Raw genomic sequence first — 12,512 nt, forward strand, 5'->3', positions numbered from 1 at the left:
CTTTTCTGCATGACATGCAGCCAATATCGGCAGATGAAATAAGCCACCTGATAAATCAGGCTCCACAACCAGATGTGGCGTTGCTCATGCATTTTGTCAATATTTACTTTGTGATTTTTTTTTTCTATTTCAAACATCATTTTGCTGTACTCCTGACATCAAACCAAAGTGGTACGAGTGGAAAAGTACACATTCCCCCCCCCCCCCCTTCATTCTTCTTTTCCTACTTAAAAATGTCAGATTCCTCCTGTTGAAATCCATGCTCTTTCTGTGGTGGAGAAAGAAAACTCTGTTGTATCAATTTGGCCTTGTCTAAGATATACTGTTGTAGAACATGCTGTAGATCTGTAATGCTGAAGTGGCATTTCTATCACATCTAGTACACACACACACACACACACACACACACACACACACACACACACACACACACACACACACACACACACACACACACACACACACACACACACACACACACACACATTACGTGGCAACAACATTCAATTTTATCACGATAGGATTTGTTTTGAAGTCATCTGAACACCATCCAACACAGGCGCTGACCTCTTGAACCTTGAGATTCAACCTTGCCTTCTCCCAAGTGACAATTTAAATGCCACCTTTCTTCCACCTAGAGCAAAAAGAGAAAAACATTTTTTTTTGTGTGTGTGGCTGGGACTTGCAACTCAATAGCACAACAAAAGAGCTGTGGTGGCAAGTCCCCACGCAGACATTATATGTCAGCATCACCGCCATACTGTTAGCTGTCCCAACTGTACAAAGCCATCCTCATTCAGGGCACCTAACCAAGGTCAGTCTGGATTAGCTGTTAGTAACCCTATCAGGTCCAGCACAATGATTACAAAGCGCAGTGACACTGGCTGTCAGCAGACTCTTTCTAGGCAACCCTATCTGCCCGACCCTTGGCTACAGAGCCACCGGAGAGGGTTAGTCCATTTCAAATTGTTCCCCCTTTGTGTCTCCCTTTATTTCCCCCGTTTGATTTTCGGCGACTCATTTCGTTCATCAATCAGCCTGTCTGGATGTGTGTGTGTTTGAAACCCATGCTGCACATAATTCCTATAATTTGTGGATGTTTTTTCTTCTCCCCCTTCCACATAGCCCATTCTTTGTGTTTGTTACTTCTGAAGCCAACAGCCATCCCACCTACCCCCCCCCCCACACACACACACACCCTCCACCCTGCAGATGAATAAGCCCTGTAGCTTCATGCCATACACCACATGATTTGTTCTCAAATCAACATTTGCAAAATTATAATGGAAAGCAGACTTCTAAACCTAATAATCTTAGTGTCACCAACTTTTATCTTCTTAGTGTAACACTTTGTCAAACACTCTGATAACTAATAATTTGTAAAAAAAAAAAAAAAAAAAACGGTTTATAGTTTGAAAGACAGCGCTTGAAAGAGTTGTTTTCCACCATGAATTAGGAAGCTAGCACATCGTTCCTCTTGTCTTACCGATTCAGACGTTTCAGAGTAAAGCAAAATAAAGACTTGTGTTTCGCTACAACTGCAGCTGTTTTGTCACCACTTTTTTCAAGAGGAGTTACACTTCAAGCTCATCGCTTTACTGCTTCACTTTCCTCCCTGAGAACTGTTCTCCCAACATCCATGTTAGTTAGCAGCATGTTAAACAAATCAAACCCACAGAAGAGCTGTCTCGTGATTTAAAACATTTTTTTTTTTTTTTTTTTTTTAAGTATATAAACAAGAACAACAGCAACAACAGTGCTAGCAGCATAATGTATTTGAAGCTACGCGGCAACCGATGTTCTCCACTTCAGCACGTCACCCTGTTTCAGTCACCCTAAAGGTACCCGTTTACAAAGTGATAGGGCTTAGGGTTTTTAACTCGGGGCGAGGGGCTGATTTCAAACCCCCTTCGCTGCCAAGCACATGGACGGCTGCTGATTAGAAGAGGGTTGGCAGCAGTGGGCAGATGCCAGGCGGAGAGAGAGATGACGGCCTGTCGCCAGTCTGCCACCCAACCCTTCACCCCCTCAGTTGCTCCCCCTCCCTCACTGACCCCTCCCCCGATGTACTGGTAAAAAAAAAAAAAAGACACCAAAGACATTTCCGTGACAAACCCAAAGCGGGGAGGGGATGAACTGTAGTAGTGCATCAAAATGCAGCAAATGTGACATACTGACAGACACACAAAGTCATATACGGCAGCATTTTGTCATTTTTGTTTTGTAACTGATCTCTGGAATTTTGGGGAGTCGTTTTGATCACAGGAAGCTGAAGTCTGCTTGGCTAACTAAGTTGCACAAGGAAAGATCACAATGCAGTTTTTTTTGGTTTTTTTTCTCTCCTTCCATGTGCACACCCACGCACAAACATGAGCACACACACAAACACACATGCACTGTACTTTGTGCGAGTTTGGGATACTGAACATTCCTTCACCAGCCCACAGAGGATAAAACATTTGGAGCTCTTTGGGTGTTTCAAAATTTCAGGAGAGTAAATGCTGTTCGAGCATAATGGACACTGTTCTCACATGATGGAAGATTAGATGAGCAATAATGAGTACAACACTGATATAAATTCACGTGCATGAGTTATAAAGAGACATGACGAGACAAAAACTGCCTTTCAAGGAGGGCAAACTCAATGCCCAGTAAGTCATAACAACGTGGAAGCAGCCAGACTCAGGCTTGAATCATTCTGCTATTTTCCAGACCGTAATGATTTCCCACCAGTTCCATACGACTACATAACTTTTCCATTTCTCAACTAGTCGTGCACCTACAGTACAGCTATGCAGAGTTACAGTAACAGATACATATTTCCACCTTTCCCCAGCTTCACCTAACGTTTCCCCCAACTGCACAAACCCCAATACATCCTTGCAGTGCAAGCTACAGCTACACTGCAGAGGTTCAAGAGGGTATGAAAAATCAGAAATCAATATTTATTTAGTTGTATGTCTCATAAATGAATGTCATTACATCAAGGCTGTATCCTTTAGCTATTCAGTTTATCTCCAAGTAATTTAGTCTAAACCAGAAGGGTTAGCTGTTAGCAGTCATCAGCTTATACCATACAAACCAGTTCATCATTATTCAGTTGTTTGTTGGGAGAAAATAGATAAGAAATCCATAACTGTTTCCTTCATTCAAAATCATTTGTCATATGTAAGAACATCAGTTAGTAAAGTGGATTTAAAAAAAAAAAAACTGCAATTCATTTAGAAAATAAAACTTTATTTATTAGTATTATCATTACATTATTTATTTTTGTGCTTTTTATTATCTTTTAATTATGAGTAAGTCAATATAAACATATCATCATTACCACCAGTGATTTTAATGCCATATAAGAATGTACATTAACTGTAGAATGAAGTTCTACAATCACGTCTATAGCTAATTTATATTGATCTAAATTGGTTATAAAATAAGCTCATGTAAAGTAAAAAATGTTGTCCTGGTCTGCCCCGCTGTCTGACCTGATGCTTTCCTGTCTCCCTGCATCTCCCTGCTTTACTGTCTCTCTGCTGTCTTCCGTCTCTCTGTGTCCCTCACCTTTCTGTCTGTCTGTCTGTCTGTCAGTCTCTTCTCTCCCATCTCCTATATCTCCATCAGGCTGGGACTAAAATATCTTTGGAACTCCAGCCTGTCAGAAACTGAGAGCTGGATATGTAATACTGTAGAGTTTAACACACACACACACACACACACACACACACACACACACACACACACACACACACACACACACACACACACACACACACACACACACACACACACACACACAAAGGAACACCAAGTTATACACCTAAGCAGGCCGACGGGTGCGCTTTCGCAATGGAAATATGCACAAACAATGACATTTTACGTGCACATGCATCCACTCTCACTATCATATATGCTTACTCGTGTAGACCCTCACAGACCAGGCGTACATACACACACTCACTGGTACAGTACTGACAGTTAGCCCATAGCCTGTGTGTAGAGGAGACAGTGCCCCCTGGTGTGAGCCAAACAGTACTCCCAGTCAGCCATATCTTGACCCAATCTATTTTGAGAGTACTCATTTACTCCTCTGGGATTGATTAGTCCTGCCTGAAGCAGAGAAACCGTCTACATGTTACTTTAAAGACAATATATAAGAATCATTCTCTGAAAAGCTGATAGACAGTTCAAATAATTGAGAAAACAATCAGCATCTCCAAAAAGATGTAAAACTTTGTAAAAATGTTATCGTATACTCGTGGAGATATACGGTTATTTGTGACTAATGTCTTAAATGTTTATGAGATTATTATATTAATTTTGCACTTAATTTATGTGAAGCACACTATCCAGTCCCAGAATATTTTAGGCCAATATCATATCTTCCATTTAAAAGTGTTAAGCTTCAAGCATAACAATCCACTGTAATTATCTGCTGTAAAATATTGTAGAACAAGTTAATTTATTTTGATATAACTACCAGTAACCAACGCATCATATCATAATAATGTACTATGTCTGGTGTGCTTGTTTAGCTGGCTTATGTATCTGAAACACAGTCACACATAATGAAAATAAATAACAGAATATGCAGGATTTTCAAAGTATTGTATACAGTTACTTTTTGGGCAATATTATGTGCCATTGATGGATTTATTAACAAATTAGCTTTAAAATGTCAAAAACTTTAAATGTAGGCCTATGTTTTATTTTATTGCCCATACATTACAGGTTCATGAGTATCGTTTCATAAAATACTGCAATTCCTGCCAATGTGGTTCTGATTACACTGCATTTGATGTAATACTTTTTTTTTTTTATATATATAATTGTGCTGGTGCTGTTTACAACACTGCAAGACCACAGTGCTGCGGAGGAACAAGCACCTGATGGATGAATACATTCATTTGTATGAATACTGTTGAGGGACACTGCTCGACCACACTCCCTCCTGCCACATTGACTGCCCGTTCCAAAAAGGTGTCACAGTTTCAGGGTTTTCCCCCCATGCTGTGTTGTATCTCTGTTCTCCAACAGAGGTCATAATGCCTGTAATCACAATAATAAAGGACGAGGCTTTGCCCAGTTTCGCATGCAGACGCGTCCAAAGCGCAGACAAAGATACACAACAGCAGCAGACAGGTGACTGCCCAAACACACAGTGCGTGTGATCAAAAACTGTCAAGCTCACCAGTGTGCTCACACCGTCACACACTCAAATAGTGTCAGTGGTCAGCTTCGTGTCTGTACAGAGGAAAGGCTGGCCCTCATAAAGTGACAATTACCCACCACCAACAGCTTTATTACCGGTGATGAATGAAATTGTAATAATAAAGGATGAGCGTATTTGAGATGCGCTAAGTGGCGGAACTTAAGGGGCAGGGTACGCCTCCCGCAGGCCAGAGCGCGCACTGCCTGAGGCGCGCGCACACTTATCGGTGCCCACATATCCATGGATGTGTCGGCGTGTGATAGCTGCAAGTGGAGAGCACTGGCCATTTTATCTCTCTCTCTCTCTCTCTCTCTCTCTCTCTCTCTCCTTCTCGGGCTCACTTATTCTCTCGCAGTTATTATGAGTAAGTTTTGATCAGATAGACGCTGTTTGCCACATTCAACCTGGTCTTAAAACACAGAAAATGACAATAACCCGACGGAACAAAAATGATTGCCTAAAACAAGTGAACAAATTTGTCTGCAGCTTTCTTCTCTTCCTTTTAACGCGAGTGTTTTTTTTTTGTTTTTTTTTTCATGTGCTGCCAAAAAACAACAACAACAACAACAACAACAACAAAAAACGAGCTTAACAAGTCAGTTCTTGTACAACCGGGATTCTAACCAAAAGTGAACATTTTGGAACTGAAAATATTTATTTAAATCGACTAAATTTTAAATTGTGACGGTACCTTTCCCAGAAACAAATGGGAGAAATAAGGCAGATGCAGATTGTTACCCATTCATTTGCGTTTGCAACAATAGCATCAATATTGCATTGCATTGTTGAAAACAATATTATAATAACCGTCTTAGAACCAAACGTCTCTTTTTAAGATGGATAGATCCTACTTTTTTGCAGTGTGGAGTCATGGTTTTGTTCCGAGGCTCCGTTTCTATCGGGCAGAAAGGGGGCGGAGATGGGATATTCAGATGAGCCAGAGTGACAGCTCCAGTTTCCCCCAATGCTCTGTGTGTCTAAAACTCCACTGGCTCCTTCCCTCCTAACTCCTCACTTCATAGTGCTGCGTACTAAAAAGATCGGACGCTAGGGGATCAAGACGCATGCCACATTGCCTCTATGTGGGCACTTTAACAGATCTTTCGGGGTTTTTTTTTTTCCCAGTAAGGGGGCTGTGGAGGGAGGCTTTTTTTTTTTGTTTTCACTGTCTGATGACTGTTTGCACGGCTGATTATTGAGTTGATTGTTTATTATTTTGGCCGTTGTTGTCCAACGCCCTGTGCGTTTTTTTTCCATCCCTTTTTGGAATCGGCGAACTATCGCGCGCACACCAATGTCCTATCCTCAGGGTTACCTCTACCAGCCCCCGGGCTCTCTGGCTCTTTATTCGTGTCCGGCTTATGGGGCCTCGGCTCTGGCTGCCCCGCGGAATGAAGACTTGGCCAGGTCTTCCTCTGGCTCAGCCTTCAGCCCTTACCCTGGGTCGGCTGCTTTCACTGCCTCGGCCGGAGCAGGTTTCTCCAGTCCACTGTCATACTCCACGGATCCAACTACGGGATTCCCATCTTACATGGTAAAATATCTCATATATTTCTGTCTGTATGATAAGGTTTAAAGCAGGTGAATATCGGCGGTGTGAAATATGTTAAGCAAGAGCGCAAAACGTTCAGCTGTGTTTTATAGACATGCGGCGCGATTAAACTGGTTTAAAATGTTTTATGATTCAATAATTAGTGAATGCTTGCGGAACATTTCCATTGAGTGCTGCATATTTACATCTATTGGCCTCCTCGAAGGGTGCTTACTGTAAAATTCCTTGACCCCCTTGGCTTAAATGGGATTTTTAAGCACGAGCTGCAAATTGTAATGGCTTGACCAACGCTTAACACTCGCTGAGCAGCTAATTGTGTAAAGCTGAATACCTAAGGTTTCTTTTGGAACATTTAGCTTCTAATCAGCGAATTTATGGATCACAGAAAATGAATAGAACACAAGCCATAACTCTTTCTTCTTCGGCCGTCATTAATATCATCAGGGGATGAAGTCGTAGACTTCATTCTCAGTTGAATAAACTGAATTTTAACATGAAAAGCATGACTCGCAATGTTAATGTCACAGGGCACTTCAAGCGTTTTAGGAAAGGTGCATATCAAGTGATTTGCTAATGGGATTTGTAATGCTGCAAAGAGAAGATATGTTAACACATTGGAACTGCCACAACAAAACAAAAAGCCGCCACTGAAAGAAAATGAGGAAGTTAATAGGTGATTACAGAAAATTTGAATTCCCTTAATGTTGTCTTAACTGCTATATTAACAGAAAGCCTGTTATTAGTTAATCCGATAATGATCTTAACCATTAGTTAACCATTATCTCGTGGCTTTCTGCGGCCTGTTTTTACGCACGGTGTGTTTACCGTCCCTGCTCACATTTTTTTTTTTTTACTTGACAAATGATCAAAGGAATTATAAATATTAATTGTGTGCTTATTTTTTTTGTTTTGTTTTTGTAAAATGCACTGCATGTCCTTAATCGTGCCCAGGGTAATTAAATCACACGTTCTATGATTTAAAAAAAAATGCATTTATAGAAGCGTCCAGTCATTTTTCACTTGTTCCGACACGTTTCCAAAAGCAAATGATTAAACGCTGTTGAATAAAACACGTTGTTTCACTTGTTTGGACTAGTTGGAATTGTATATTCATGTGATTTAATAATTTTTTTTTTTTAAACATTTAAACTTTAGAATGTTGTTTTTTAATTAGTCGCATTTTCCAATCCACATTAATGTAACTTTTGTAAAAACGCACGCTCATTCCTGCAGGAGCAGAAAACACACTTTTGACAGACTTTTGACTTTTTTTTTTTTTTTAACTTTTCTCCAGTCCTCTCCATATGACGCGCACACGACGGGCATGGCCGGGGCATTAAGTTACCACCCATATGGGAGCCCAGGGTACCCCTACCAACTCAACGACCCGGCTTACCGCAAAAATGCCACCAGGGACGCCACGGCCACCTTGAAGGCCTGGCTGCAGGAGCACAGGAAGAACCCGTACCCGACGAAAGGAGAGAAGATCATGCTGGCCATTATCACCAAGATGACCCTGACGCAGGTCTCCACATGGTTCGCCAACGCCAGGAGGAGGCTCAAGAAGGAGAACAAGATGACCTGGGCACCCAGGAATAAGAGCGAAGACGAGGACGAGGAAGACGGGGACGGAGAGAGGAAAGACGTGGAGCGCTCTGAAAAAATCATGGATAACAGCGAGGCTTCAGCCGACGATGAAGGTGGGTTATAATCTGACGACGGAGCCACTGATCAATTTAACAATTCTGGGGAGGATAGGCAGGGTTGGGCGCGTCTTTTATTTACTGCAGCTATTTAATGCAATACTATTTTCTGTACACAAACCCAAGATCATTACATTCTAAAACAAATTTCCAAAACAGATAATCTGTTTTAAATATATATTTTTTTGTTTTTATGCAAGGCAGCTGACTTCATGTTCTTTTCATGGACGCCTCACCACGTTGATCGATATAAATGTTTAATGAAAACGAGGTTGGAAGACTCAACGCTCCACTAAATGACCTGCTAGGAGGACCATTTTATTTTCTTTACCATGATTAATGGCAGGTCACTGGCTAAGCAGACACATAACAGCACTCACCATGAGTGGCCTCAATAAAATTAGACTGTTAATGTTATTCCCATGATGACGTTTTTGTATGATAATATAAAAGGGAAAGCATAATTGTAATTGTATAAAAATAGACTTTTAATTGCAGCTTACATTTTACACTGATATAAATAATGAATAATTTACTTGTTCAAGTCTGGCTGAGTTTAAATCTTCACTGATTGTTTTGAATATGCTTTATGAGTTTCGTATGATTTACTTTTTTTCTTTCTTTCTTTCTTTCTTTCTTTCTTTCTTTCTTTCATATATATTTCTGTATTTGTCACTATTTAACTTTCTTTTTTCATTTTCCTCCTCTTAGGTATCAGCTTGCATGTAGACACCCTGACGGATCACTCCTGCTCGGCAGAGTCTGACGGGGAGAAGGTCAGTTGTGTGGGCGAGCTGGTCTCTGAACAGACCGGCGACAAATGTGATGAGGACGGCGAGGGCCAGAACCGCGAGCAGCAGGTTCAGCTTTCACCCAAACCCGTCACATCGTCGCCTCTAACGGGAGTAGAAGCTCCTGTCCTCAGTCATCACCATCACCACCACCACCACATTCAACATCTCCACCACCTCCACAACCAACGCGAGGATTTGGCACGGAGCCTCGTCAACAGCAACAATATAAACACCAATAAATCGTCTTCATGCCTTGACAGCAGGCCTTCTTCGGGCGCGCCTCAGAACCCTACTGTAAAGCCCAAATTGTGGTCACTGGCGGAGATTGCTACCTCGGACCAAAAGCAGCAACTGGGGCAGTCTGGGCAATCAAATTGCCCCTCCTCCAGCAGTGGACTCCTCACTCCCCCAACGCCTTCCACAACCTCCCCGGCTGCCAGTTCCCCCTCCCTCTACCCGACCCCCTCCATCCTTGGAAGACCTATTTATTACACTTCTCCCTTTTATAGCAATTACACAAACTATGGCAACTTCAGCCCCCTGCAGGGTCAAGGGATCCTGCGGTATACTAATTCATCTGGAGTGAGTCTGGCTGCTGCCGCCGCCGCCGCCGCCGCTGCTGCAAACGAGGGTCTCAGCTCCTCTCACCAGGCTCTGGAGGCCAGTACAAACCACAAACACAGGCCAGACTCTCCCCTCGTTAAAAATAACCCAAACCAGATTGTTGTTGTCGAGCAGCAACAGCAACAACAGCATTTCAGACCCGCAAATTTAGAAGCGAAGAAAGGTACGTAATAACGTGACGTGGAACACTTTTAACAAAATGATAATTTATGAAAAGTTATTTGATCTAATGTTGAGTCTTGGAATCCTATTTTACTTAAGCACCGGAGGGAAATTGAGCCACGGTGAAAGTAAAATGAGTTCACTTGTTTCCAATGCAAATCAACTGGTTTTCTTTGTCACTTCCATGTGTCATTGTGACACAGTGAAATGATCTCGCTGTTTCTCCCTCATTTCAAGGAAACCAAGCCTTTATTCCAGCGATCTTGCATTAGAAACAAGTGTCACTCTCGGACACAATTGGCATAATTTCACTTGTTTTAAGAGAAATACGATTTTAGGACTGAATATGAGACTAAATTAATTAACAAAATAGACTTTTTAAAGTGCCGTCGAAGCAAATGAACGCGTACTATGGCCTATAATTCGTTTTCAGTGCAGTCATTTATTTGAAAAATCGATCTATAATTGTTGCACATTTTAATTTAACTATATGCATATTTTGGTCCCTCTGAATCTCATAGGATCATTAAGAATCAGGCCATGAGATTTTCATTCGCAACACACTTGCCTTAGAAACCAGGATATAATATGACAAGCCAATTGTAAACAAATGTACAAGAGTACATCGACAGATAGACATCAAAATAAGACAGGCCTCTAATCAGCCTCACCACACGCACAGGCACGCAAAGACACACACACACACACACACACACACACACACACACACAGTGGCAGCCTGTGAATCCAATAAGCAGAGAAATGTTGCCATAGCTTTGAGCAGGAATCCTATTTTTAATGTTTCCTCTGTGTGTGTGGGAGTGTGTGTGTGTGTGTGTGCGCTCAGTGGGCCCCAGACCTTATCTTTCAGCTTAGGATAATTATAATTACACAGGGTCAGCCAAAAGCAAACAAATTAGTTTGCTCTGTGCAGTCATCGTGCAACTTCACATCTTCAAATGTCACTTAGGTGGTTGTGGTGGTTACTTTCCTCTCGCACATTTAAAGCTTTCCCCACACGCCGCTGGATGGCCTAAAGATGTTTTTAGCAGCAGTTAGGCAGTGGGGATTTTAATAAGCACTTGCAGTAGCCTATAGAGCTGTTTTTATTTCAAGCCAGCCTGACAACCTTTGTGTTTTCCGGGGCTGTGGGGGGAATTTATCATTTGACCATGTGGGATTTTTATTTCCATGGTCTGCAGGCAGGTGTCACAATTGCTTTGACTATAAAACGAGAAAGGACACCACCTTTTAGCCTCACGTTTTAACCCCCCTAACCCTTACTCCAAACCGGATCTAGTGCCACCGTATAGTCGGAATGAAAGCTGCTACCGCTTCCTCAGCCCCACACAGACTGAGACGTTCTGCACAGCACACGTTTGTCAGATTATTCTCCAACAATTTCTGCTGTTTAGTTTGATGCATTGTGGATAATTATTTCATGTCCTGGTTTGAAACAGATCTCCCATTATATGTGATTTACATGTTATTTCTCAGGTTCCTCTAGTTTGCTTATTTGCCACGGTATATTATTTCAGTATATATTTACGTGTGGAAAACATAATTTGGCCTGAAATCGTATTTGGGAAAGAAGGTGTCTTGGGACGCAAAATGGACTGAACTGAACTGTTGTGAACTCGAGGACTTCAAAGCGGAATAGCCTACATTTGATATTTATTTTTTTAAAGGATGGCGAAACGATGCCTATAATTTATGCAAGTTGTATTGCAAAAATGGGAAACTGACATCGTCTGTTTGTTTTGTAAATATATATATTATGGACGGTTTTTATTTGAAACACATTTGGGAAAAAGCTACACAATCTTGTTATCAGGAGTACTTTTACTAATTTATATCTTTGAATGTAAATAAAATAAAATGCGCTGGTACAGATATACTGGCGGGTTATTATATCCATTATTGAAATGAGAAAATATTAAACTGTTTTCCCAACTATTACATAAATCTTGGGGAGTCATTATTTTATTCATAACACTTTTGTATTTAAGGCATTTTTATTCTCTCTGTTCATTGTTCTTTTATTTTGTCAGTCAAGCGCAGATGGGGAATGCTTGATGAATCTCACTTTTCATAAACATTATGAGTTTTCACAGATTGCACAATCCATTCTTTCTAAATGGACAGTCATTTTCTTTTAGGGCCTCATTCTGGTCAGGGAATCTCCCTCGGTCACATATTCACGACCTTGATGGGGATAAACGACATACTTATTTCATTTTTCTCCCCTTTCCCTCGCTCCCCTCGCCCCTCCACACATTTATTTTTCAGTGTGATTAATGCAGCCGTGGGACGCATCGGGCATTATGAGCTCCCAGCGGGGCCGTCCCTGGAGCTTTTTAGCCTGGTTCAGGATGGGTCAGCCCTGCCTGCTTCATTACGGCACGGCATTGAGCAATCCATAAAAGTCTATCTAAGCATCTGCCAGCTCCAATGGGCTGTGTGATGGGCCC

At 41.6% G+C, this 12,512-nt stretch overlaps 1 protein-coding gene across 1 annotated transcript; it reads left to right on the forward strand.

The window, feature by feature from the left end:
• The first annotated feature begins 6,164 nt into the window (after positions 1-6,164).
• Positions 6,165-12,006, forward strand: irx2a (iroquois homeobox 2a). Its single transcript, XM_069693192.1, has 3 exons — positions 6,165-6,740; positions 8,053-8,458; positions 9,173-12,006. Exons 1-3 carry the CDS (start codon positions 6,501-6,503, stop codon positions 10,048-10,050), a joined length of 1,524 nt encoding a protein of 507 aa, XP_069549293.1. The 5' UTR covers positions 6,165-6,500; the 3' UTR covers positions 10,051-12,006.
• The last annotated feature ends 506 nt before the right edge of the window (positions 12,007-12,512 follow it).

This window comes from Brachyistius frenatus, unplaced genomic scaffold, assembly GCF_029030835.1.
Source record: "Brachyistius frenatus isolate BFR_SWC_R1_liver_20210118 unplaced genomic scaffold, ASM2903083v1 Contig_14, whole genome shotgun sequence".
NCBI classification, from domain to species: Eukaryota; Metazoa; Chordata; class Actinopteri; family Embiotocidae; genus Brachyistius; species Brachyistius frenatus.